The sequence below is a fragment of the Barbatula barbatula genome, assembly GCF_947034865.1.
Source record: "Barbatula barbatula genome assembly, chromosome: 2".
NCBI lineage: Eukaryota > Metazoa > Chordata > Actinopteri > Cypriniformes > Nemacheilidae > Barbatula > Barbatula barbatula.
In genome coordinates this window covers 2,119,409-2,145,211 of record NC_136767.1, presented here as the reverse complement: position 1 = coordinate 2,145,211, position 25,803 = coordinate 2,119,409, and the positions used below count along the sequence as shown (strand labels likewise).

Sequence of the window (25,803 nt, the reverse complement as noted above, 5' to 3'; positions counted from 1 at the left end):
AGAGGGAGCTCAAGATCGTGATTTGCAATGTTTGCCCGCTAAAAGCAAAATTCGGTCAGAGTGGTACAATAAACCGTACAATAAAGTCACTTCAGAATGAAATTCTGTTATAGTTATTATAGCCAAGACAACATCATAAAACAAAATAAATCACGGACACTAGAGAACGAAAGCTTAAGTTAAACCAAATAATACGGTACAATAAATTCATAATAAAGTTTATTTGAATTTTTTTCCACGAGCGGAACTACACAGCAAAGTCACGATTTCAAGGGGACGCTTAATGGGTGAACACAACGTGCGGACTTCATGAATGAGTAAAGCTGTCACGCAGTGATGTAAGTTCAAAACCGTCTAATGAATGACCTCGATAGGATTGAATTGAAAGATTATTGACGTGTCATTCTTTATTTTATCGACGTTGTGGTCTGCTGTGACACTCTCTGTTAACCAATCAAAACCATGCGCTTCTAACGTCACAGACTTACAAGAGGCTCGGTATAAAAGGTCGTGTGTTGAATTCGGGTTGTTTGTCGGTACAGAATGTTGTCAAACTATTAAAAAGGAAAATAAATGTTCAGCCAGTCGGCAGTAATGTGTACTGAATAGCGTGCATTGTATTTTCCTCCTGTTATTATTGTCAGGTCGTATTGTTCCTGAGGAGGTCCCTCATTTGCACATGAATGCAGGAGCACAATGGCTCCTTTGCACTCCTGACATCTCTTACAAAGTTTGTCATGACAGCACAACTGACGGAATGACGTCCACGAGACTACTGACACTGCTTAGCCCACATCCAGTTAAGAGGAGTCTACCACTCATCTGCAATGCTTACTTCTCAAATCTCACAAGACACCGTGAGAACGTCTGTCAGTCTGGATCCTGTTTAAACAAAAGAACTCATGGCAAACAGGGAATATGGTCGGTGTCACCGGCTGGCCACAGGTTGTTCAGCCTCACACCTGCTGGGATTGTAAATGCAGCCCCGGCATCCATTCAGCCCTACCTCCGATTAATGAGACTCGACAAACCTATAGGTGAGATGATATTAAATGCTTTGGTCAAACCCAATCAAATATTAACATTGTCCTTTTTTGTAGGAACGTGGTTGCTGTATCTGCCTGGTGCATGGAGTATTGGGTTGGCCGCAGACCCCGGATGCCTCCCTGACTTTCGCATGCTCGCGTTGTTCGGCGTTGGAGCTTTGCTTATGAGAGGAGCCGGTTGCACCATCAATGACATGTGGGATAAAGACTTTGATAAAAAGGTACGGACAGACTCCCTTATTCCTCAAACCATTATGGTCATGATGGATGTGCTACGTGATATCGTAAAGTCACCAAACTCTTGCCACAGAGAAAGTTGATCATCTAGATTTGTTCTTGACGGCTGCATAGCTCGTATTATATTTCTGGTAGGTATTGAGGACAGCCAGTCGACCCATTGCGTCAGGGGAGGTCACACGGTTTCAGGCTTTGGTTTTCCTCGGAGGTCAGCTGAGTTTAGCTCTGGGGGTTCTGCTCTGTCTCAATTACTACAGGTCTTTAGTATTTTTAATATTCATATTGGGCAAAGTAGTTATTATTACAGATGTGTTGAGTAACAGTGGTTTTCTCTGTTCAGCATCGCTCTCGGCGCCGCTTCTTTGTCACTGGTGGTCACCTACCCGCTCATGAAGAGAATCACATACTGGCCACAGCTCGTTCTAGGTGCAATTCTGTAAATGTGCTTAGTTTTTGTATGTTGTTCATATTTTTAGTCGCTTTAATTCTGTAGAACTGTGATTTTAAAGGTGCAGTGTATAATTCCAAAATCTACATTGCTTGTTTACACTTTTACAAATAGGTGTGTCTACAATAAAAATGTCAAGTTTACAAACAATTTTGCGGCCGTCGGTCATTTAAGTTTCACTTTTATCTCCAGTTATTAATTTCTATCAAACTCATTTCAGTTTATTTATTTAGTTTTTTTTTAAATGTTAAGGCACTTGACGTGAAATATTTTTAGCTTTAGTTAATATGTTTAGATTATATTTTTATATTAAAAAACAAGTCAGTGTTATAAAGTTTGTCTTGCCATTTTATTTTTAAAAGTGTGATTTTAATACCCATAGGTCTTACTTTCAACTGGGGTGCTCTTCTGGGCTGGTCTGCCGTGATGGGATCATGTGACTGGTCTGTGTGTTTACCTCTGTATTTCTCTGGCGTAATGTGGACGTTGATTTATGACACCATCTATGCCCATCAGGTACATCATCTTATATTACATCATTACGCACACGCATCTGGGTCTAGTGCAAGTTTTTCCAAGTCTTCCCCTCTTGAGCAGGACAAAGAAGATGATTTAAAAGTGGGCGTGAAGTCTACGGCGCTGAGGTTCGGCGAGCACACTAAACAGTGGCTAGGGGGGTTTAGCACCGCAATGTTGTCCGGCCTCGTTCTAGCAGGAATCAACGCAGAGCAGACTTTACCCTATTATTGTACAATGTCTGCAGTGGCCGTTCATCTTGCACATCAGGTGAGAAGCTGCAATTTCTTCAAATCAGAAGCAGTCTGCGATGAGTGAGAAGTCATTTTTTCTTGCGTTTCGCAGATCTACACGGTGGACACCAACAGACCTGAGGACTGCTGGAAAAAATTCGCCTCTAACCGAAGCCTCGGACTGCTTTTATTTTTGGGAATAGTGACCGGCAATTTATGGAAGAAAAGAAACGACGATCAATATGAAATGCAGCTCGACTCTGCTTCAGATTAAAACGTCTGTGTGAGAGATACAGCAAGACCTAACACATGTAAAGCAGTGATCCTTTTAAAATATTTAATAAACTGCTACAAACAGGCTTGAATACAATTTCTTAAATAATTAGAAAACGTTACTTCTATAAAAATTAAGGTTAACATTGATGACAATGCCAGTAAGTTATGCCTACATACAGTACAATTTTCATACAGAATATAAAAATAACAACAGGAACCCCATACAGGTCAGATTTGGGTTGTTTTAGTAGAGTAACAATGAGGGAGACGGAGAGAGTCGAGGCCAGCTATGTGCATTGTTTGCATTAGAAAATACGCAGAACCAGGAAGAAACAAACTGCTACCAGAAGAAAAACGAGATGATAATACATGACGGGAATGGTTCATTTGGATGTCATGTTGAAAATGTGTGTAATGAGGTCACGAGGAAGCCCTCTCTTCATACGGAGACTCATAGACGTCCATGGGTGGGCAGGTGCAGACGAGATGTTGGTCTCCGTATATGTCGTCGATCCGTGAAATTGTGGGCCAGAACTTGGTCTCGGGTCTCACGAAAGGCTACAAAAGCAGATTTATTTGATTGATATTTGAGAATAGATTTGAGCTTAATGATTTAGAAACAACCATTTAGGAGAAAGGGACACACCGTGGGAAATGCAGCATACTCTCTGGAGTAGGGCCGGTCCCATGTGTTGGAGGTAATACACGCCAGCGAGTGAGGAGCCATCTTGGATGATGGAGAGAAAGAAAACAGAAGCAAGAATCAGTTTAATTTCCCTTTTTGCTATGCATCGTGTTCATTCTATACAAAAACATTGTCCAAGACCGATCACGTTATAAATGCATTTATAAATGCGTGTTATTGCCTTTTACTTATGTACTTGCCAAACTGTTTTATCCGAAGAAATTAATGACTTTCTACTGTAGAACAAAAGAAGATATTTTGAAGAATGTTGGTAATCAAACAACATTGGACCCCATTGACTTCCATTGTATGAACAAAATATTTATCAATATATCCTCTTTTGTTCCACAGCAAAAGATGAGTCACATACACGTATAGTATTTATTAAAGAAATGAATACATTTAATATTTATTTTTGGGTGAAATGTCCGATAACAAACATTCTGGTACACCTCGTAGACTTGCCAATAAAAGCCTATTTGTATCATGTTAAACACGCGTCTAACATTTACCTTTAGAGGATTAACCCTCGAGTCCATTCTGCCCTCTTCAATGTCTGCTATTTCCTGTCGGATGGCCAGCAGCGAATCACAGAACCGGTCCAGCTCGGCCTTGTCCTCGGACTCTGTGGGCTCGATCATCAACGTTCCAGCCACGGGCCATGACATAGTAGGTGCGTGAAAACCTGATAGAAAAGATTCAGGAAAATCAGCACACGTTTCATGAAAAACAAATTTACATTTACAGCCGTCCGTCACTTACCGTAATCTTGAAGCCTTTTTGCGACATCGACCGCCTCAATGTTTGCAGTCTTTTTAAAAGGCCGGACGTCCAAAATAAATTCATGAGCCACAAAACCTACAAATATGATACAATACATCAAATTCACCATTAAGACAAAATCGACAATTCCGGAATATTGCAGTGTTTATTTAAATAATAAAGATCTTGAAGTATATTTTTTAACAATCAAATTACATTAAATAACACAATTATTCAAATCATTTATCTGGTCATTTTTTATATCATTTCATAATCTTCAATCGAAACATTAACCCTCCCCTTGAAACCACATCTAATCCATTTCTGATTCCGCTTCACGCCTTTAAATATACAATGAAATAAATATAGAAAGGACTGGGTTTCCCCCAAAGACTCCCTCAGTCTACTGGTCAAATAAAAACAGCACTGCTTAAGCAAACGTTGCTATATCAGGCTGCTCAGGATGTGTATACAAAGCAGAAGAATCAATAAATCAATGGCTTACATAACCGAGGCGGAAGTATTATTGTGTATTAATCTATTCATTATTAAAAGGGATAATTCACTTGTGTCATTCAAAACCCGTATCTTTTGCAGAAAACAGAAGATATTTTGGAGAACCCCATTGAATGGACACAAAACCACTGCGACATTTCTCAAAATGGTTCATTTAGTTGTTCCACGGAAGCAATTGTCATAAACAACACTCGATTTTAAACAACATGAGTGACATACAATTTTTGCAGGCTCAAGACCAACTAACCTTTAGTGCCCCTGAAAAGAATTTTGTAGTGGTTTTCCAGTCTTTTAGCCATGTAGTTGGCATTAAGGATGGCCACCTCTGTAGCATGCACGAGACCCTTTGAACCCATCATCTGTTAAATGCAAAAAAACCTGCAATAAATCCAGAAACTGTACGACTTCACATATACAAAACGATGTACATGAAAGAAGCGCTGACCTTAATGTAAGCCCATGAGATGGGCAGTATGGCACTGGAGCCCCAGGGAGCGGCGCTTATTGTGCCCAGAGAGCTCATTGCATTACTAGACTGTATGTTCACCACTGGGTGGCTGGGCAGGAAGGGAGCAAGATGCTGTTTCCTGTTGAAAAACAAGTCACTTTGTTAACACCAATCCAATATTCCCCATGATTGGATGTCAGTGTCACTTTAATTTCTCAAATTAAATATACTTACACTCCTATCGGTCCCATCCCAGGGCCACCTCCACCGTGAGGAATACAGAAGGTTTTGTGGAGATTCAAATGAGAAACATCAGAGCCGTAGTCTCCCGGTCGGCATAAGCCCACCTGTTTTAAACAAACACACGTGACATGAACATTCAAGTACTCCATTAATGAATCTGCTTTGGCATTTTTATTCCGTTTATATTCCATCCTCTCTACACTTATCTTACCTGTGCGTTCATGTTGGCACCGTCCAGGTACACCTGTCCCCCGTTCTGATGGATGAGCTCACAAACTTCACTGACGTTCTCCTCGAACACGCCATTTGTGGAGGGATATGTGATCATCATGGCAGCCAGATTTGCCTTATGTTTGTCCACCTATGTCACAATCATGACACCAGAATTAAGACGGCTTTCAAACTGTTTTTAAAAGGCCATTTCACATTAATATGCAGACTTCCACAAACAGATTGGTTTGGTAATACTGTAAAATGGGGCGGGGCTGTGTGATTGACAGACCGGTGAAAACTAGTGATGCAGATCATTCCAAAAGTACAGTTTTAATTGCAACCATTAAGAAGAAAACCGTTGACAGTTCAAGCTCAAAATATTCAGTTAAACTATTGACTAAAGGTCAACCTGCGCATTACATCATCGTGTAGGAGAACTGTACGTACCATGGCTTTCAGGTGAGCCACATCAATGCTGCCATCTTTATCCACTTCCACCACCTGAACCTTCATGCCAGCCATCTGAGCGCTGGCCGGGTTTGTCCCATGAGCTGACTTGGGAATCAGACACACCTGGACAGATTCATACACATTCGATAGGTAAACATCTCCTAAATACTCCTAAACGTTTGACTTTTTATCATCTTGGTCAAATGAAACAGGTCGAATGGATGCGGAACATTCTGACATGGAACACAGTGGCCTACATGCTTATAATTGTGTAATTTTCAGTGATCAAGGACGCAGTGTTTTTCAGGATCTCAAAAATCCCAAATATGGTGTCTTCCACAGGATCTTATTTACTCAACCGTGGCAGTTTGAACCTTGGCTATCTGAAATCTGCTTATAAGAGAGTTGATAAAAACAAAGGCCAGATTACAAAACGCTGTCATGACTTGACTAAGCAATCTTCGTTTTATGGCTTTCTATCTCTCGGTCCATCTGAATATCAAGTATCGACTCACTTTGACCATTTTCCATTGACATATATTGAACTAGCAGCCATGTGTAGGTCACAAAATGTGAATGAACCCGAACGAAGACCATTTCAGGATATTTTTTATTTAATCCTCGGATGGGTGACACTTTAGATCTGTTCATAGATTAGATGCTTCGGACTCTTTTCTCAAATTGAATTCAATATCTAGGCTAAGACTTTGCGAACAGATCGTTTCGCTTTATACTCACCGTTCGGTGCGATTCTCCTTTGGAATTCAGATAGGCTTTGATAGCAGCCAGGCCGGCATATTCTCCCTGCGCGCCACTGCGAGACGAAGAAATCAATATCGTCATGTACATGTTACAGTTCAGCCTCGGTAAACCAGAGGTCAAAGATAAGCTTTGAGTACAGTATGCGAATAGTCCTGTTAAAGTGTCGACCAAGCAGAATGCACTGATGTGAACACACCCCCAGACTTATCACAACCTGAATGAAAATAGATGGCCAGGTTGCTTTGTGGTCACGTTAAATTTTTGCCTCTACCATTTTTAAACAACTGGCATTTAAAACAAGTTTGCAATTAAGACAGAGAAACTAAGTTAAACCTTCACGGCTATAATCAAACAATACACCACCGGTCAAATGTTGTGTGTCACATGACAACAGGGATGTTCTCAGAGCTAATGCTGATAATAAATATACTTGCAGTAACATTTAACAACAAACGTTTGTTGGATCAGCGTGAATTTGCCATAAAGCATTGTTTCAGCATGAAACAAACGTTTTTCAGCAAACGTTTTTCTTACAACATTCAAAACCTTTTTGTTATCAAACGCCAATAAACCTCAACCACAACAAACGTTTGTTGGATCAGCTTGAATTTGCCCTAACGGAGCATTTTTTCAACATTACGTCATCGCTCAATTTAAATGCCAATTCAAGCTGATCCAACAACGTTTGTTGTGATTGAGGTTTATCGGCGTTTTGAATGTTGTAAAAATGTAAGAAAAACGTTTTTAGAACGTTTAGCGATGACGAAATGTTGAAAACATTCTCTACGTTCCAAAAACGTTTTTGTTACATTGAAAACAAAGAGGTTTTGAATGTTTAAGGAGTGTTTTCAAACGCCATCAAACCCCGACACCAACAACAAAAGTTTGTTGGACCATTGTGAACAGAGCATTTATCAACATTTTATGTTATTGCTAGACGTTCCAATAACATTAAGCCAATACGGGGCCAGAATAGTTGGGAAGACCTTTGATACACACAAACATTTATTATTATTTCAATCAGAATTGATATGGCTACACGTGTTATTCCATGGTTTTGAGGAGTTTCCCTTTATTCCAAAATGTGGAAAAAGCAAACAATAAGTGACCGCAACTTTTGACCGGTAGTATATATATTATCACCTAACTATAACTTCGGGATATGGTATTTCAGTAGAACTTGCCTATTTGGTTGAAATGAGATATTATCATATCCTGTGATCTCACAAAGGTCTTTCTCAAGCTGTCGGAAGAGCTGCTGATAACCTTCAGCCTGCTCCAGCGGTACGAACGGGTGGAGGTTAGCAAACTCTCTCCAGGTTATTGGCTGTTGAAGAGGTCAAGAAAAAGCCAGACGATCAGACCGGTTTATGGCAGAGTTGATATGATGACTTAAGTCAATCTGAAGACTCACCATGAGCTCGGATGAGCTGTTCAGCTTCATCGTGCAGGAGCCCTAAATTCAACAGCAAATATTTACACCAACGTTTATCAATACTTACAAAATACTGATGAAACGCAAACATTACTCACCAATGGAATCATACTGTGGACGAGGGAAATATCCTTGTTCTCCAGGCGCTTCATGTAGCGCACAATATTAGTCTCCGAGTGATAACTGAAGTGGATTCAAATAGTTCAGATTCAATATGTGACAAATCCATCATTGCTTTCTGATCACAGGAAGTTCAGCCAGTGTCAATATTTCCTCATCCACGTTTCATTTAAACCCCTCATACATTTTGTTTGTTTAAATCAAAATGCTATTTTAAAAAAGGGTTGTTTTGCCTTTTGTTTATAATGGGAGTGGATTGTGACGGCCTCTTCTTAATCTTCCAAAGCATCCGTAAACAACTCCATGTGACTTGTGTCTTTGAAGACCTACAATAAAGATTCTGTCATCATTTAATCACTCTTGTCATTTTACACCTGTATGACTTTCTTCCGCAGAACACAAAATAAGATATTTTGAAGAACGTTGTTAACCGGCACCCATACACTTGCATTGTTTTTTTTTGTCCATACACTCGAAGTGAAAGGGGTCCAGTGCGGTTCGGTTACTTCAAAATATATTTTTTTTGTGTTCTGCAGACAAAAGAAACTCAAAGGTATGAAATGACAAGGGGAGTAAATGATGACAGAATTTTCATTTCTATCAATTTAAAAAAAGACAGCACAATCCACTCCCATTAAAAACAAATAACCCAAACAACAACAAGCCGTCATGGCTCAGGAGTGCGATGGGAAAATCTTCATTTTTGGATGAACGAAGTCTTGAAACACATCTGTTTCTAGAACTGACCAAACCGACCTGTTAAACACTGGATGGGTGAGAAACTTGCTGGTTCTCTTGAAAGGGCTTGCCAACAACCCTTTGTTTCTCTCACTCATTTTCTCAGCGATAAGCTCCTGAAAAATAACAAAGTTGAATCATAAGAAGGATTTTAATCATCTAAAACATTCGTCTGAATCGGTGCACAGAACTCACAGCTGAAGATTCACATCCAAAGATCCACAGCAGATCGTCCAAGTCTCTCTCTGTGACCGTTTCATCCAGAGACACTCCGAGCTAAAAATCACACGACCAACACAAACCGTTAGCATCATTACAAAACCTTGTTTCCCATTAAATTGTTTTGTGTTCCGCAGAAGAAAGCGTCATATACAGGCTTTGAACCACATGAGGGTCAGTACTCACCACTCCATCACCATAGATGCGCAGGTTGACCTCCCTCTGCGTGGCTTTTTCTAAAATGTCCTTACCGGCCACGCCACAGTTGATCTTAAGCGTGTCAAAGTAGTTCTCGTGCTGGAGTTTGTGTCCGGCTCTTTTCAGACCTATTTTTAACCAAACAACACATTTAAAACCCTTGAACAGCCACGCAAATATGAAATATGAAGACTCAAGTGAAGTACTTGCCTTCGGCTAGAATCAAGGTTGCATTGTGGGTCCTCTCTGCGATGTGCTTTAAGCCTTGAGGGCCGTGATACAATGCATACATGGCTGCCATGTTCGCAAGAAGGGCCTTAAGTTGAAAAAACATTGAAACTGAGCACATCAAACAGACACGTGTCAAAACTGAATAGTTTGATTGTTAAGCTCTACCTGAGCTGTGCAGATGTTGCTGGTGGCTTTGTCTCTACGGATGTGCTGCTCTCTGGTCTGGAGAGCCAGGCGATAAACCTCTTTTCCAGCAGCATCTCTATAAAAGACGCAAGAAGGATCAGAGGCCACGTCACACCGTTGACAAAAAGAGCGAGTTGCTCTTTAGACTTCAGTGTATTATACAAAATAAAGCCCACCTGGTCACTCCAACCATCCTTCCTGGCATCATCCGGATGAGATTTTCTTTGACGCCGAAGAAGGCAGCATGAGGTCCGCCATAGCAGAGAGGAACGCCGAAACGCTGAGAGCTGCCCAGGACGATGTCTACTCCAAACTCACTCGGAGGACGAAGCACACAGAGCGCCAGCAGGTCTGTGGCACAGCAGGCCAGGGCCTTAAAAACAAACAAGGAGTCCCGGTTTAGTTGTGATTGTTTTCGTTCAATGTTATAATGACTTTTGGTGCATTTCAGAAAAAAGAGAGTTTCACACCCAACAATAGTGTCATCTTTTACATTGACTTTTTTCGTCAATGAAATACAAAATATGTATGGATAGAGGGGATACAATACATCGGTATCGACAATGACAGCGTTATTTAAAAACACAATTATTGATACTGCATTATGAGAACCCTCTCAAATATCTCCTTTTGTGTTCCACAAAACATGAGGGTGAATCTTAATATGTTAAACTCCATTTAAGAGTAAGAAAGATAGCTGGGAGGTACATACGCCGCCCTTGTGAGCCCGATCAACCAGTGCGGTGAAATCTTCCACCCGGCCCTCGGTATCGGGATACTGGAAAAGCACACCGCTAACATCACTTCCACTAAAGTCCATCTCATGAGGAAGCTTGAGAACCGTCTTCACACCGATGTAACTAAACAACACAAATATTCATACTTCGATATATGGAAAATATGTTTTGCATGTCGTTGATGAACTGGGAAATAAAATCCTAATGTCCGTACTTGGCTCTGGTTTGCACAACTGCAATAGTCTGTGGATGACAGCGCGGGTCAATGTAGAACGTTCTTCTTTTGTTTTGCCTTTGAAAAGAAACACATGAGTGTTAAATGTCACGTTAAGTGCGAAGTGTTCGCTCCCAGCCCCGGATGAGCTGGTCTAACTTGGATTAGGGCAGGAACACAACTGCTTCTGTTTTTGGTCAGCTAACCTGTTGCAGAGTTGCATGGCCTCTGCAGCTGCAGTTCCTTCATCCAGCAATGATGCATTAGCCACCCCCATTCCGGTGATGTCACAGACCATAGTTTGATAATTAAGCAAACTCTCGAGACGTCCTTGAGACACCTCGGGCTGGTATGGAGTGTACTGCGTCACCCTATAAATAATACAAAAAATATGCTTTGGAAATGTTTTCATGTGATGTCCTCATGTGGGAAATGTTCAAGCTTCAAAAAAGTAATCCATTTAACTCCAGTAGAGTAAAACCGATAGGTGTGTGTGAGAAAATGATTCATATTTTGATCACATTTAGCTAAATTACATCAAAACGAATCCATTAAAGTGCTAAGTTAACTTATGGTTGAACACGGGTAACCTCAAATCTTTTAAAATTGGCTCTCGTGACAATTTCATATGCCACATAGTTAAAGTGATCGACATTGCCATATTTTCATTTAAAGGTTGTTAGGCTTTTATATTTACGTTTAGGTATATAGCGGACTATTTTATCCAAAGCAAAAAAGTAAGCGCTTAGGCTTCACTATTGCTAAATCATCTCTAAATATTGAAGGCTTCCCAGACTTGCTTTTGATGGATTTTTTGGAGCTTCAACGTGTTGGTACCTATAGATACAGTACGTACAGTATATAAATAGAGATGGCATGAGGGTGAACACATTTGGTGCGGGAGAACTATTCGGTTACAGTACAAGCATATCTAATGCCGGGCACGTGCTAGTCCCTTTAACGAAAAACATCTAACTTCTATGAGCGTATTGATTGTCCAAACACGGTCCATGCACAAATAATTGTTTGATCCTGGGAACACATACCATCCAGAATTCTCCAGTAGGTTTCTCTGTATGACCGGTGGAACGGAGCAGTTATAATAGCCCATTCCGATATAAGATCTCCAAATCTTATTCCTGGAGGCAATCTTCTGCAGGGTCTCAAGAATCTCATTCTCACCTGCAGCGATTAAACACACAGATAACATTACATTTGCATCTCTGAGGTTACAGATTATAACCTCTCAGTATGTTAAAACCTCTCTTATCTGAGATGAACGAAACCGTGCTTACACATGACGAAAAACCTCACGTGATGAGTTCTGAATACAGTTAGAAAAACTGATTAGAGAGTAAAACGGATCATTCAGGTCTGACCTATTTTTGTTGTGCAGAGACAAGCTGAATGCAGCGTTCCTTTCACTGCCCCTGTGACTTCGATTTGTTAGGACGGCTTCTCACCAGACTCCGGACAAACAGCACTTGCATTTATTTTTCTATTATTATACGTTTGCTTTTTACACGTACAGGCACCGCGCTCCTAATTTTGCGGTACGCAGAGATATGCGATGACAATACAAGCATTCACCGGTTACTCTTACTGAAATAATGCATTCCGACAACTACCTAATTGAAACATCAAAAGGCTAACACACCATTCACATGTTCATACTGACGTGACCTACAAAACAACGCTAAATTATTAAACCGTGCACTGGTTTCCAAATTTAGAGATGCGTTCGGAGAGCGTGTTTGTAAGTTAAATTGTAATAAAGAAACGCAGTAAATACAAGACGTTTACTGATGACTAGGTGATGAGTTTAAGTCTTGAGAGCGCACACAGACACACACACACACATTCCCCAGGCATTGTCCTGCAGCCTAGCAACACGGCAAGAGAACAGGGCAGAGATAATCCTGTAACAGTTACGGGGTGGAGGGGTGCATAACATCGGACCACCTCAGACTGATAAGTCTTAATTTATGCATTTTTGATCAAAAACATGCAGTCAAATAATTATTCAGCCATATTTATAACATCAAGTTTGACATATTATGTCAAGATCTATCAATAATGTAATAAAAAATAAATAATTATTTGACCATTATTGATAGATATAGAAATGAAATGTCAAACTTGATGTAGTAAATATGGCTGAATAATTATTTGACCATCAAGTTTGACACATCATTTCAAGATCTATCGATAAATGGTCAATTCATTGTTCAGCCATATTAATAACATCAAGTTTGACATAGGTCAAGATCTATCAATAACGTAACAAATATGGCTGAACAATTATTTGACCGTAAAGTTTGACATTTTATTTCTGACATTAGATAAAAGAAGTTTTCACAGGGTTTTGTGTGGGTGTGATTTTCTCAGAGGATTTGCAGACCAAAGCTGAACCAGCAGAATCCAGTCCAGTCTGCTTCAGCACGAGCTTTATTCTACACACCCGAGTCATAAATCAGACCTGATGCTGTGTGCATTTCAACACGACCCTACATCCTTATACACCCGTTTTCTTCGCTCGCGAAAATGGTTCAAATTGGAAAAAAGCGCTCCCAGAAAGACCCAATTTGATCCTGCTTGCAAATCTGCATAAGCGTATTAAAACATAAAGCACCAAATAATCACCCATTTCATTACCAAAGATAACCATGTTATGTTCGTGTTGTAAGTAACGGACCGTGATACATTTGAGCACATGCGCACCAAACAGTTATAAAAGCAAGAAGTTCCGTTCAACGTTAACCCGACGACGCGTTAGATATTACGCAAAGCCGTACGTGAATAGCTCCTACCGCTAACCAGATCAAACTGGCCGTGTGACGCTGAACTTTACACCCTGATTGTCATCGCCTGTGGGCGTCAGGAGATCCGCAAAAACAACTCCTAATATGTTCAAAGGAAGACTTAACGCCACAAGACGCTCCATTGGCACACAAAGAGCGTGTAACCTACATTCAGCCCTCCGATGCTCCTCATTCAGCTCCTTTGTCGAGTCTGGTTCGTTCGAAAATTCCGATTTCGTATTTTAATGAAGTTTGATGGGAATGTTTGTCGTGGTGCATAACGGCGCTCCAAACGGATGCGCAGCCGAATACATTGTTGCAAGCAAACGACACTGTTGCCGATTTGCTTCGCAGACGGTGTGCAAATACACGACGAAATCACATCAACAAACGACACGTGTTTCCTCTCTGCCGCCGAAGAGAGCGAGAGGCAAAACTTACACACGGGATCGTCCATTTTCAAACTTCTTCCCAGTCGGATGAATGCGGGAACTGTGTTTTCAATGAGATGAGAGATTGACTGCAATGAAGGGAACAACGTCAAACATATATTTGCGAGTGAAAAAATGAAAGTCAAGCGAGATTTCTAACGGGAAAAGTGCTGTACGAGTCAAATAGGTCAAAACAGAGATGTTGGACACGAGTGGCAAATTGTTACCTCGAGTCCGAGAGTGTTGAGCATCTCCCGTTTCTCCTTGTCACCCGGTCCAATGTGCCTCTCGGAGAAATCATCGTGTCTCGGCAGTATCCTCTCGATTTTCCTAGACGACCAAACGTGCGATGTGCTCAGGGTGCGAACGCCCGGATTTAAAGCCTGAAGTTTCCCAAAGCGTTCACCTTTGCAGAGATTCCTATAAGGCACGCGGGCGTACATCGACCTGCTGCCGATGATGATAACGCCCCAGGATTTTGCGCAGCTCTGCATGTTCTTCACTTTAGATTTGCACAGATTTGGACCGAAGAATCGCTCGAGCCAGCGTGCACGCCACTAAACGTCTGTGAAATTCCTTAAAAGTGACTATTTTATACGCCTCCTCGTTGCACAAGGAACAGCCAATCGATAAGGGAAATCTCTCTGACGCAGGGACAAACCCCACTCTCGCACCCCTGTCACTTTCTTTCTCTTCATTGCTCATTCGCTCGCCGTCTGATCGTTATAACACACGCGCATTTGCCTTTGCGCGTTTATAGTGGAACGCGCTCTTGGCAATGGAGAGGCAAACGTTGAGCAAGCGCGCGGTGACCGTGGAATATAAGTGAGCGCGCGTTTGCGTGTTTATTGAAGTTCGAATGTGTGAACTTGATCTTGGCTTCTCTGGTCCTCAACAAACAACATGACATCGAGCAGCGGTGCACATGGTCGCTGTAGCTCGATCGGGAGAGCATTGGGAACATCGAGAGTTCAATCCCAAATGTATGGAGCGATTTTAGTCTCATTAATTATTCATGCGTAAAACAAGAGACACACATGCGTAAACAGTTTCGCATGCATAAAACCTAATTTACGTGCACATAGTATATATTTACATTTACGAAAAGCAATTCACGCGCGTAAAGCAAAACTATTTTCTCACAAATTACGTTTCGCAAACATACAACTGCGCACATAACTTTCGAAAAGTTAAAATGTACGCGTTTGTCTTGTTTTACGAATGTGCAAATCGTCACACACGTGTGAATCACCTTGGACGTGTGTGTGTGTTTTTTGAGACTCTCCTGGCGACGCAATATGGAGCGATTTTAGTCTCATTAGCTAATTATTCATGCGTAAAACGTTTAATTTGTTTAAATTAAAATGAACATTTTAAAGAAATAATGTCTTATTTATTTTTAAAGTAGGCCTTTATTTTATTTATTTAACCATTTATACGCTATTGCTTAAAAGACCATGAATGTCTCAGTTGTGTTCTCTTTGCAAAATGTGTTTTTCAAAACGAAGTCACTAAGTCTTAAATTAAGGTTTTAAGGGGTCCCCAGGCAAAGATTTCAGGAGTCTACAAAACATGACATATTCTAGCTTTCATGTTTATTTTACATTATCTTATTTCATGCTACATGCATATTTTGCTGAATATATATTTGTTTTGCATCTTTTAAGTGAGTTGACTCTGGGCAATTCCGTTAAAATCTCAACATTACCATGAAGAAATAAAGTTTTCACCAACGGGTTTTACTATGGTAACAGCACAGATATAAACATTTGGTGGTTAAAATACCCATCTCTCTTCAAATTTGTAAAGCAGTTGATTTATTTTTAGTGCATTATTTTTCATAGTCAGGTAAGAGTCATAAGGTATTCATCATAAACAGACACATGAAAATGAAAATAAAGTGTCTATATTATGTTCTATAAAGAGGCATCACTTCTCAATTCACTGGGTATTATTGCTTCCGGATTGTGCATTTTATTTCACAGAAATCCTAGAACGTTTGTCGTCTCTAAAAAACCGCATCATTTTTTTGTCACATCCATTACGCAAAGATGAATCATATTTGGGGTCCTTGAGAACATGACATTTGAGAACCCCGTATGTAGCATTGAGAAATATTTTTTAAAGTGCATGAAAATATAAAGCACGTAACATGACCAATATTTCTATGATCATTTCAAACCATTTTACAATGAAATCATAAACCACACCAGTGAATAGGGTTTAAATGTGTTTTTTATCCTTTCTCCACCGAGAAGATAGTCGTGTTTACCCATGATTCGGTTGCCGCTTTCAGCTTCCATTTAGGAATGAAGTCCACAAGTTTGACTTACCAAGTGTCTGTATCTCCATGCATGACTGGAATCTGAAGGGACATTTTCTGCAAAGATCAAACAAATGAGACCCAAATCAGTCACAACATCAGCTGATAAAAAATAGATTTACATTCACACATACCTCTGAATCACTCACGCACCACAATCTCTGACAAATGACCATCGGTGTGGTGATGGATCTCTTCTGGATACTTTTGAATGGAAACCCACAACTGTTTTACCAGTTCCTGAACATACCTTTTGCTCTGCTGTTGTATTATCTAGCTAGACAGGGACATCTCTCAATAATCAGCAGGTACAGTATACCAAAAATGTCATTTTCCTTTGTGAAATAAAATTGTATAACATTCATCTTTTTCGAAAAGGCACGTCTATTTGACGCTGGGAGGCTTCGTCCTGGCTATCGCAACGATGGGTCCATACAGCGCTCTTCTGTTCTTCGGTGTTTGTCTTTCTCTTTTTCTCACCCACTTTCTGGAGCCTGTGCACATCCATCGGTGGACTTTCGGACTACAGATGTGCTGGCAAACGTTCTGGCATTGCTACATCCAGTTCCAGCTATACTGGCTTCAGGAGACACCAGACTCGAGGTATTTTATAAAAAAGATTTTAAAAACTCTTTAAAAATATCACAGCCTAATGTTCTTATGCGTAATGTAACTCATCCCGCAGGCTTTTGTTGGCCACGTCAGCTCTGATGTTGATGACCCAACGTGTTTCTTCCCTGTCTTTGGATCTTCAGGAACGAACAGTCTTTAAAGGATTTCAGAAAAACACCATTTCATTTCTGAGTTACTTGTTCTGTTTCCCGTCTCTCCTTGGAGGACCACTTTGCAGTTTCGACACTTTTGCGGAGTCTGTTAGACAAATGAGCCAGACTCCACCGTTGGCCACCTGTGTGGGTAATCTTGCTTCAAAAACATTGCAAGTTTTACTTTTGGTTTTGATGAAATATTTTCTAAATTTGCTCCTGAAGTCTCCTTATACTCTGAAAGGAAACAGCTGTGCTTTTCAAGACATACTAGGGATTTGGATCTTAGCCCTGCTACTAAAAATGAACTATTATGCACACTGGAAGGTAAGCGAGTGTGTTAACAATGCTGCCGGCTTTGGTCTCTGTGGAAACAATCAGACTGGAAAAGCATCATGGAACGGGTTGTCTGATGGCAACCCATGGGTGACGGAAATGTCAAGCCGTCCTTCTGTGTTTGCTCGGGAGTGGAACAGAACAACATCGGAGTGGCTTCGGAGGATGATCTTTCAAAGATTCGACAGATCTCCGTTGTTCATGACCTTCGGGTTCTCAGCTTGGTGGCATGGCCTTCATCCAGGACAGATTCTGGGTTTTCTCATGTGGGCCGTCACTGTGCAAGGAGACTTCAAGTTACATCGCTTCCTAAAACCAAAGCTTACGTCCCCGTGGAGGGAAAGGCTGTATGTGTGTGTAAGCTGGACTTTTACTCAGCTGACCACTACATGTGTTGTTGTTTGTGTTGAGCTACAGACTTTAGCGTCTGTCAGATTGCTTTCTTCTTCATATTTCGCTGTCTTTCCACTCCTGAGCGTTCTATTCATTATAATCCTGTGAGAATGTACTTGGAACGAAAAACTGACAAACAAACAAATCCAACGTCAATTTTGATGTATCGTAGGATGGCCTCTGTGTCTGTGATTAATAAATCACAACGTTTATATCCTTTTGAAAGAAAATAAACCTGAGAAGAACTAGTACTAGTAGCCTATACTTTAAGAGGAAAATTTCAACAATACTTGGAACTAAACTTTTTAGTTTATAAAAGTAGGCCATTACTTTTAGGGCTAATTCTGAGAACTACATCAAAAAAGACTGTGAGTACATGCAGTTTTTTTTAAACCCAACAATATTCATATAGTGAAGATTTTTTAGATTTTATTGACTAATGTCTAAATTAATCTAGAATTTCTCAGTTCTCAAGTATTGTTTCCATTTCTGATGTTTAAAAATGACACCAATGATTTCCAATGACAGACAAATTAACACTAACAAAGCAAACTATAGATTTATTGTTCCATTTTAGTCGGACACGTTTTCTTGCAAAATATGTTGAATGAAACACATACGCTACCAATAAAATATTTTGAACATGCTGAAAGATTTTTTGGGTTAATATTGCTAAAACATAAAAAAATGTAAGGAATTGTTCACTTTCAACATACATTTTCATGATAGTTTTCTCACCCCTGTTGTCATCCAAAATGTTTATGTATTTTTTTCTTTAGTTGAAAATAAATTAAGGTTTATAATGAAAACTCCAGGATTATTTTCCATATAGTGGACGTCAATGGACTCCAAACGGTTGAAGGTCAAAATGACAGTTTCAGTGCAGCTTCAAAGGGCTTTAAACGAGTGTCATACTGCTCCCCGGTGGCCAGGTGAGTGCAACATGATGTCAATGAAAACCACAAGGTCATAAGGTTAATTCCAGAGTTATGGACGGTGCTCGGATTGAATGGGGACTTTTATTTTATTTTTAAAAATGAAAGTGACAAATGTGATTAAATTGATAACATGTGATACATTTCGTGAATTCATTGCTTACAATATTTGATATTCAGTTTGTTTATGGGCTAGTTGTCATGTCTCTTTAAATTGTAAACGCCCCGCCCCACGGCTAAAGACCGCTAAGCGCAGGACATCGCTCAGGTGAAGCTAACTTCCTCTAAAAAATGGACAACAAGGCTTTTGTATTAAATTACAAAAGCTTTTTGTGCGTAAATTATTATTAGGTCTGGTTCTTTGGTGCTAGAGATCTCGACGAAGATGAGTCTCAGCTTTTCAGTAATTATAAAGGGAGTGTTCGTTGTGCGGTTTCTGTGCTATAAAATCTATTCAGAATGAGATAAAGCTTGTTTTTCATGCTGCTAAGACTAACGCACATGAACACGGGAATAACATCGGCATATAATCATATGATATGATTGACACAGTTAGTTGAATAAAGAATATACACTGGACTGAAATGTTTGAATGGTCGACGGACTCACTCAGAACGGTCCTTTGCCGCCACCTATTGGACGTATCGGTGCATTGCACCGTGAATCACTAACACAGTCTGACAGCATCATTTGTATTTTTAATATTTAATAAACTAGTGTCTTGCATTTAAACAAGTCTTTTGGAACAAACATTAGTGTCCATCATCCATTTGCATTTAGGGTGGTAAATAATGCTAGAATTATACACTACTGTTCAAAAGTCATTTCCGTTCACCAAGCCTGCATTGATTTGAGTACAGTAAAACAAGCCTGTTCTTTTACGTAAGCCTGTTGTTTAATAAACAGTGTATAATATGCGTATTATGATCAAATATATTGTGTAAATTGTATAAATTGCAAGACTAACCCTCACCAAAAAAAGTCTTATGTTGGGACCTCCCAATTCGAGCACTGGTTATGGACGTGACATAGAGAATGCGTTTGTCACCAATATACTGAACTGTGTTTATATATTATACTAAACCCTTGTTGATAAGAGTCTAAACATCAGCTTGAGTCTACGTATGAGATTTATTGGAATAAAAGAAAAAGGGAAATAATGGCACTTACCTGACTATTTAAGATCATGCACTTAAAATACAACAAATTCAATAAATATCTGGAGTGACCTCACATGAGTTTTTGATCCACCAAATGTTGATATCTGTGCTGTTAGTGGAGTAAACGCCTTTGGTAAAAACGTAATTATATTTATGCTACAGTTGACACTTTGTGTAGGTTAGAAAGGATTTTAGCATTTCTAATATGTGAGCACAGATAACTTATAAGGAGTTAGCTATATGCTTGTAAAATAAGGTTCTATAAACGGTTTCTAATTATATAAACATTACCTCAAAATGCAATTGTGTTCGTTTTAGTGTATGGCATTCAACTCATTAGTTGATTTTTGCCAACCTTCTGTATATCATGTCATATATTAATGTGCTTCATAGGGAAACAAAAAATTAACCGGTATTATTCCAAGCATAAATATAAAAAAAAATCAAGTTTGCACAGACAAACTAGTTAACACATGTTGCTTTCAGACACTGCACATTCCCGAATGTTTTACCAATGCATGATTATGCTTGTTGCTGAGGTTCAGTTGGCGTTGCACTCCATGCACTTCGAGGTAGCCTTTATAGCAGAAAAAAGGGTCTCAGAATGGCAATATGGTTCAAAATATCACGCAAGTAAACTTGCGTCAAACTACGCAAGTAAGTTTGTGAATTATTGACCATCTCATGTATACAGAGGTGACACTAAACACAAACATATTAAATTGTTATTGAGCAAGTACATAAAGTACCAGTGTTAAAAACAATCTCTTTATTACATCCTCCTGATTCACAACTGTAAGCTTATAGTAATGATTTAGAAGTTGGGCGGTCAGTACAACTTCACAGGAAGGTCAATGAGGTTAATAAAGTACCTGATGCATTTAATAAAAACATGAATACGACATCTCTCTGAAAAAAAACATTTAAAACTAAATTGACAATATAAAAATGTACGTTCAATCATCTGTACGGTCGACTTTGATGATCTGATAACCTGTGGTGTCTGAACATGAATCTGTTTGCTTCACAGAGAGTTTTTTCTTCTCCAACAGTCGGTCAACAAACACCACGAAAAATCCAGAGAGGACGAGACAGAAGCCAGACAAGTAGAAACCAGCACTGAAGTCATCGGTCCAGTCCACCAGCCAACCTGTGACACAGACAGAGAGAAGAAACATGAGACGGTGACACAACCTACTGTTCATGTGTTATCCTTCCCCATTTAATGAAACTGAGCTGTCAAAACAAGACATTGTCAATAATGCATTAATAACTGTAAATGTTACCTGTATTAAATATTAAAAAAATAAAGAAAATGACAAAAGCATATATCAAATTTTTATATTTAAACAAAATAAACATGAAAGATATTAATATAATAATATTAATCAAACTACAATTAATTTATTAAATTACAATTAAATGCTTAATTATTTAAAAAAATTAAAATAATTTTCACACTAACCTTGCATAATGAAATATATGAATTTATCGCCTCAAATAAAACACTCACCTGCAGCGGGTGGTCCCACAAATCCCCCAGAGCTCCGTAACAGCATGAAGAGCCCAAGAGCACTGTCAAACCCCTCTAGTCCAACCACATCCACAATACTGGTCACATGGATGGCCACCACGCATCCAAACAAGAAGCCGTACATCGATGAGAACACCAGGATGGCCCAGTAGTCCTGTGCAACAGGAAGCAGAAGTAGCACCACCCCTCCAGCCGTGACAACCATGGTCAACAACTGCAGGTTCCTCACGAGGCGCAGGTTTGCCAGCCACCCGCACGCGAGTCTGCCCAGCAGGTCTGCCAGCGCCAGCACTGACAGGACAGAGGCGGCCCAGTACTGCTCCATGCCCAGGCTGTTGGTATAGGGCACCAGAAACAATGGTGGGATAAAGAAACCTGCCGCGGCTAGGATGGCAAACACGATATATAGCAGCAGCTCGGGTCTCTGTATCAGAGACCATTTAAAAGTAACTTTTTTTGTTGTCCCGTTCTGATCTTTTGAGTCTTGACAACAGTTTTGTGTGACTGGATCTGCTTGCAGGGGCCGCATAAGAGCACCACACACACACAGATTCAGCTGAAGACCTCCGATAATGAGTACAGCTCCCTGCCACGTGTAGCTCTCGATGAGCCACTGAAAAAACGGGCTGAAGATCATGGCAAACACGCACTCTCCGGAGCTCGCGACTGCATAGGCGATCGGACGCCAGCGTTTGAAATAATGGCTGACCATGCTGTTTGATGGTATCCAAGCCAATGACATTCCAAGACCTAGAACACACCAATGCACGGTTCGCCCATAAATAATCATCATTTATTTACCATCATGTTGTTCAAATCATGTATTTCATGAAACACTTAGGAAGATATTTTGAGAAATGTCTGTGTGGTTTTGCATCCATACAACAGAAGTCCATGGATCCGATGCTTCTTTGGTTATGACATTCTTCAAAATAACTTCTTTGTGTGGTTTGGAATGACGAGATATTGAAATTACCTTGGAGGACACCCATAGACACATACAGCCACGGCAGACTGAGGCCCAACGAGGCAATAATCATCCCTGAGGCAGACAAGAGCCCTCCGATCACGATGACGCTCCGTTGTGACAAATGCATACTGAGAGTGCTAGCGAGAGGAGCTGATGAAGAACAAAGCCGATGTTTACGCTGTAGCATCTTAACTGTGATGACATCATCAGAAAGTCAATTTCCACTATGAATTTCTCAGGATTCAAACATGTTGGAAACATTTTGGATAATGCAATTATACACCCATGAACAACATGGGTTTTGGCTATTTAAATGCAGAAATCTTACACATTCTGCCTTTAAATAGGCTTTTCTCACCTCCTAAATGAAAAACAGCAATGGTGGTCGAGGTCACCCATGAGGTAGTGCTGGTGTAAACACTGTAGTGTCTTTGGATGTCGAGGAAGAACAATCCAAAGTTTTTTAGAACAGCAGCGGTGAGACCCATGATGAAGAAGGCAGAGGTGACGATGACCCATCCGTAGCCGCCATCTGGTGGCTCGATTGGGCGCTTCTCCATCCTGGATCTGAAGGCCTCTTCTCGCCCTCAGCAAAGTCATAAAGCACAGCACTGTAAAGCATTTGGGTCTCTGTACGAGTTTTGTGAAGCGTTAAAACTTAATTTTAATTTAAGAAGCTAATACTTCAACTTAACAGCCGAGAACTCTCTAAACAACTTCATGTCCCTTTGGTTTCAAAATGAAAGCTGTATCTTGTATTTCACTTTGGAAGCTGAAGTCGGTGTTGGTTTGTGCCAAGTTAAAGGGCATTCATGGCGTGTGAAAACTCCAGCTGTGCAGCCAGTTTCATCTTTACAATGCTTTATTCGCCTTTGTACAATATAATGACACTTTCTTCAGAATTTTGCAAAACAAATATATACTGTATTTACAGTATATGGGAATATATATATATATATATAAAATACATTTCCTTATATTTTTAAAAGTGGCCAATTGTTATGTACGTTGTACTATTGTAACATTATAAGGTATTATTCTAAAAATGTAAAAATACACATGGTGTATTAGGTTTACACTATACACTATTTCCGGTGGTAAACCCGTGACAACATCTTTCCCAAATGAAAATATTGCTTTTAAGTAACTAAAAAGATGCAATGCGTGTAGATCTTGAATACTGCGAAGAAAACGAATGTTTTACATGTATTTTAGGATCAGTTCAAAGATGAATTTTCGATGATAACACAGATGATTCCGTGCGTCTTGGCATTCTCTCAGTTTTTCATGTTGCTGTTGCATGACTCTTTCATTCCTACGGTTTGTTTTTGTTGGAATCCAGACACACTGGAATGGTTGCAATACACGCAGAAATGCTGATTCAAGGCAAACTCAAGTCTCGCTCTCTTTGTTTTCTGTGGGTGTATATTAAACGATTTAATATATTGACGAGTCTCATATTTTCTGCGCTTCCACGCGTCTCAGTGCTAACCGATAAACACTTATTCAAAGCTACAATAGCAAAAGGCAACCCCTCAAACACCAATAATGTTAATTTGCATATGACAACGTCTATGAGCCTCCAGACATGTTACAGCAAGACATAGATCATGACATCATTGTCTCTCCCAAGCTGCAACAGAGAAGCCATTACCGACCTCTCCAATGAAGTGGGAACGATGCCATTCTCACCTTTCACCTTTCACCTTTCTCGCCTCCCTGCTGACACATGCTCAATCCTCACTGCTCACCTTACAAACCCCTGATGCCTCACAGATTGTCAATTCATCAACACAATGGGACTCGACGAGCTGAGGTGTTGCTCACAGAAAGAACATGTTGACCGGTGCTCGGGGGGTTTCATCAGCAAAATGGGCTGTTCGTTACAATAAACGATATTATAAAATAAATTAAATGCTACATTATTCACTTGTTAAAATGTCAATGAACAAAATGAAAGACCGACAGCATTATTTACTTCTGCGGAAAGGTTGCATCAAATACCGCGATAACAACGCACCGGTTGAATGGGTAACCGCGATATCGCGACAGCCCGATTTTCAAGATATTTTTAACAGAAAATATACTAAACGATTATTGTTGTGTGCTTATTTAAACGTATCGAGTTGAATTACTAGTTCTTTAGAAATGTAGACTAGCATTTAAACTTGTATGCTACGTGCATGTTGTACATATAGGGTCTGAAACTGCACGGCGTCTACTGCGCATAGTAAACTCTTTTGCATTTGTTTGGTCGGACAACAATATCTATAACTAACAATATGTATATAAAATGTAATCCGGTCTGAAGTAAACACTTACGCGAGCAGCCTCCTCTCCTCTGCTGTTCGCGGTCAGGATGCTCCCATGTTCATCACAAACTGCAGCGCTGCTGACTAAATGCGGTGAGCTCTATTTATAACCTCGCAATAATGATGACCACGCCCCTTACAGCCGCCGGCTCACGGTCGTAAAATAAGAGCGCTTCCGCCTTTTTGCTTATTGACGCTAATGTTTTACACGATATCCGCTGCACATACTGCGCTAAATTAAACGTTACTTACTTGCCAGAACGTGTCACGAATTAATCTAAACGTAAGTGCAGAAACCATAGATATAAATAACTAGATGCCGCATTAGCGTCTGTTTCTATGGGGCCGTTATACGTAGGTCTTCCGCCATATTGGAACGGTTCGAGCCGGTCCGTTAATATACACAATATAGCATAATGTGTTTGATTATTGTTGTGTAAGCTCGTAACGTTATATCTTCTGCATTAACTCATCGCCAGAACGTAAGGTTTTCCCATTTTCGGTCATTTAAACCACCGTGTTGGGGCTGAAAAGTCCTACCCAACATACCCATGGCTCAGAAACTTAAAGAAACAGTTCACCCAAATTCTATCATCATTTACTAGCCCTCAGAGGTTGTTCACAATCTGTAAACATTGCTTTGCTCTGATAAACACTCGAATAATGCTTGTAAAATGCTTTACTTTGTTAAACACAAAAGTAGGTATTGTTCCTTCTATGGTAGTCAATTGTGGACAAGATCTGCCTGGTTACAAACATTCTTCCAAATATCTTTCCCAAACTCACTGTTAATCACGACATAATTCTTGTTTTTGGGTGAACTGTCCCTTTAAAGGCACGGCGACTTTAATCTGTAGGAAAGTGAATGCTTTAAATGCAGAAAAAGTGTAGTAATCCTTTGTGTGAGTTGTATCAATACACCATTGTTAAA

General features: G+C 40.0%; 4 protein-coding genes across 25 annotated transcripts; 2 read left to right on the top strand and 2 right to left on the bottom strand.

The window, feature by feature from the left end:
* Window positions 1–17: 17 nt before the first annotated feature.
* On the top strand, window positions 18–3,103 carry coq2 (coenzyme Q2 4-hydroxybenzoate polyprenyltransferase). Of its 4 annotated transcripts, none has more exons than XM_079481276.1 (8): window positions 18–338; window positions 645–1,037; window positions 1,101–1,267; window positions 1,419–1,540; window positions 1,624–1,709; window positions 2,114–2,247; window positions 2,329–2,517; window positions 2,593–3,103. In XM_079481276.1, the coding sequence occupies exons 2-8, from the start codon at window positions 680–682 to the stop codon at window positions 2,752–2,754; spliced, it is 1,218 nt and encodes a 405-aa protein (XP_079337402.1). In that variant the 5' UTR covers window positions 18–338; window positions 645–679; the 3' UTR covers window positions 2,755–3,103. The 4 variants fall into 4 exon arrangements, with proteins under 4 accessions (XP_079337402.1, XP_079337404.1, XP_079337401.1 ...); XM_079481278.1 differs by having other exon boundaries at window positions 273–536; window positions 2,593–2,839; XM_079481277.1 differs by having other exon boundaries at window positions 316–507; window positions 2,593–2,839.
* On the bottom strand, window positions 2,804–15,101 carry gldc (glycine dehydrogenase (decarboxylating)). Its single transcript, XM_079481264.1, has 25 exons — window positions 14,373–15,101; window positions 14,156–14,234; window positions 11,960–12,095; window positions 11,120–11,284; window positions 10,914–10,991; window positions 10,675–10,822; window positions 10,139–10,335; window positions 9,942–10,038; window positions 9,756–9,861; window positions 9,534–9,673; window positions 9,324–9,404; window positions 9,147–9,244; window positions 8,369–8,453; window positions 8,250–8,291; window positions 8,020–8,162; window positions 6,812–6,887; window positions 6,071–6,196; window positions 5,622–5,771; window positions 5,402–5,514; window positions 5,165–5,306; window positions 4,967–5,078; window positions 4,204–4,299; window positions 3,954–4,126; window positions 3,403–3,483; window positions 2,804–3,314 (listed from the first exon to the last, which is right to left on the bottom strand). Exons 1-25 carry the CDS (start codon window positions 14,637–14,639, stop codon window positions 3,177–3,179), a joined length of 3,069 nt encoding a protein of 1,022 aa, XP_079337390.1. The 5' UTR covers window positions 14,640–15,101; the 3' UTR covers window positions 2,804–3,176.
* On the top strand, window positions 14,376–18,610 carry mboat4 (membrane bound O-acyltransferase domain containing 4). Its single transcript, XM_079481316.1, has 3 exons — window positions 14,376–16,776; window positions 16,847–17,071; window positions 17,154–18,610. The coding sequence occupies exons 1-3, from the start codon at window positions 16,637–16,639 to the stop codon at window positions 18,067–18,069; spliced, it is 1,281 nt and encodes a 426-aa protein (XP_079337442.1). The 5' UTR covers window positions 14,376–16,636; the 3' UTR covers window positions 18,070–18,610.
* A 1,578-nt stretch (window positions 18,611–20,188) lies between these two features.
* LOC306891070 (monocarboxylate transporter 13) lies at window positions 20,189–25,296 on the bottom strand. Of its 19 annotated transcripts, none has more exons than XM_079451075.1 (6): window positions 24,883–25,296; window positions 24,312–24,436; window positions 22,919–23,146; window positions 22,567–22,710; window positions 21,570–22,340; window positions 20,251–21,206 (listed from the first exon to the last, which is right to left on the bottom strand). In XM_079451075.1, exons 3-6 carry the CDS (start codon window positions 23,118–23,120, stop codon window positions 21,013–21,015), a joined length of 1,311 nt encoding a protein of 436 aa, XP_079307201.1. In that variant the 5' UTR covers window positions 23,121–23,146; window positions 24,312–24,436; window positions 24,883–25,296; the 3' UTR covers window positions 20,251–21,012. The 19 variants fall into 19 exon arrangements, with proteins under 19 accessions (XP_079307184.1, XP_079307201.1, XP_079307185.1 ...); XM_079451061.1 differs by having other exon boundaries at window positions 20,491–21,206; window positions 22,919–23,171; window positions 24,883–24,954; XM_079451066.1 differs by having other exon boundaries at window positions 20,663–21,206; window positions 24,260–24,436; window positions 24,883–24,954.
* Between the last annotated feature and the right edge of the window lie 507 nt (window positions 25,297–25,803).

Excerpts from the sequence above, each read along its gene's own strand:
- coq2 (XM_079481275.1), top strand. The coding sequence starts at position 680 with ATGAATGCAGGAGCACAATGGCTCCTTTGCACTCCTGACATCTCTTAC. Across the intron at positions 1,710-2,113 it reads CTGGCCACAGCTCGTTCTAG|GTCTTACTTTCAACTGGGGT; the intron begins GTGCAATTCTGT and ends TAATACCCATAG. Across the intron at positions 2,248-2,328 it reads ACACCATCTATGCCCATCAG|GACAAAGAAGATGATTTAAA; the intron begins GTACATCATCTT and ends CCTCTTGAGCAG.
- gldc (XM_079481264.1), bottom strand. The coding sequence starts at position 14,639 with ATGCAGAGCTGCGCAAAATCCTGGGGCGTTATCATCATCGGCAGCAGG. Across the intron at positions 10,039-10,138 it reads AGGATGGTTGGAGTGACCAG|AGATGCTGCTGGAAAAGAGG; the intron begins GTGGGCTTTATT and ends CGTCTTTTATAG. Across the intron at positions 4,127-4,203 it reads AAAAAGGCTTCAAGATTACG|GTTTTCACGCACCTACTATG; the intron begins GTAAGTGACGGA and ends CTTTTCTATCAG.
- mboat4 (XM_079481316.1), top strand. The coding sequence starts at position 16,637 with ATGACCATCGGTGTGGTGATGGATCTCTTCTGGATACTTTTGAATGGA. Across the intron at positions 16,777-16,846 it reads CATCTCTCAATAATCAGCAG|GCACGTCTATTTGACGCTGG; the intron begins GTACAGTATACC and ends TTTTTCGAAAAG. Across the intron at positions 17,072-17,153 it reads CAGGAGACACCAGACTCGAG|GCTTTTGTTGGCCACGTCAG; the intron begins GTATTTTATAAA and ends CTCATCCCGCAG.
- LOC306891070 (XM_079451070.1), bottom strand. The coding sequence starts at position 23,120 with ATGGAGAAGCGCCCAATCGAGCCACCAGATGGCGGCTACGGATGGGTC. Across the intron at positions 22,753-22,918 it reads TGCTGTTTTTCATTTAGGAG|TTAAGATGCTACAGCGTAAA; the intron begins GTGAGAAAAGCC and ends ATGTCATCACAG. Across the intron at positions 22,341-22,566 it reads GTCTATGGGTGTCCTCCAAG|GTCTTGGAATGTCATTGGCT; the intron begins GTAATTTCAATA and ends GGTGTGTTCTAG.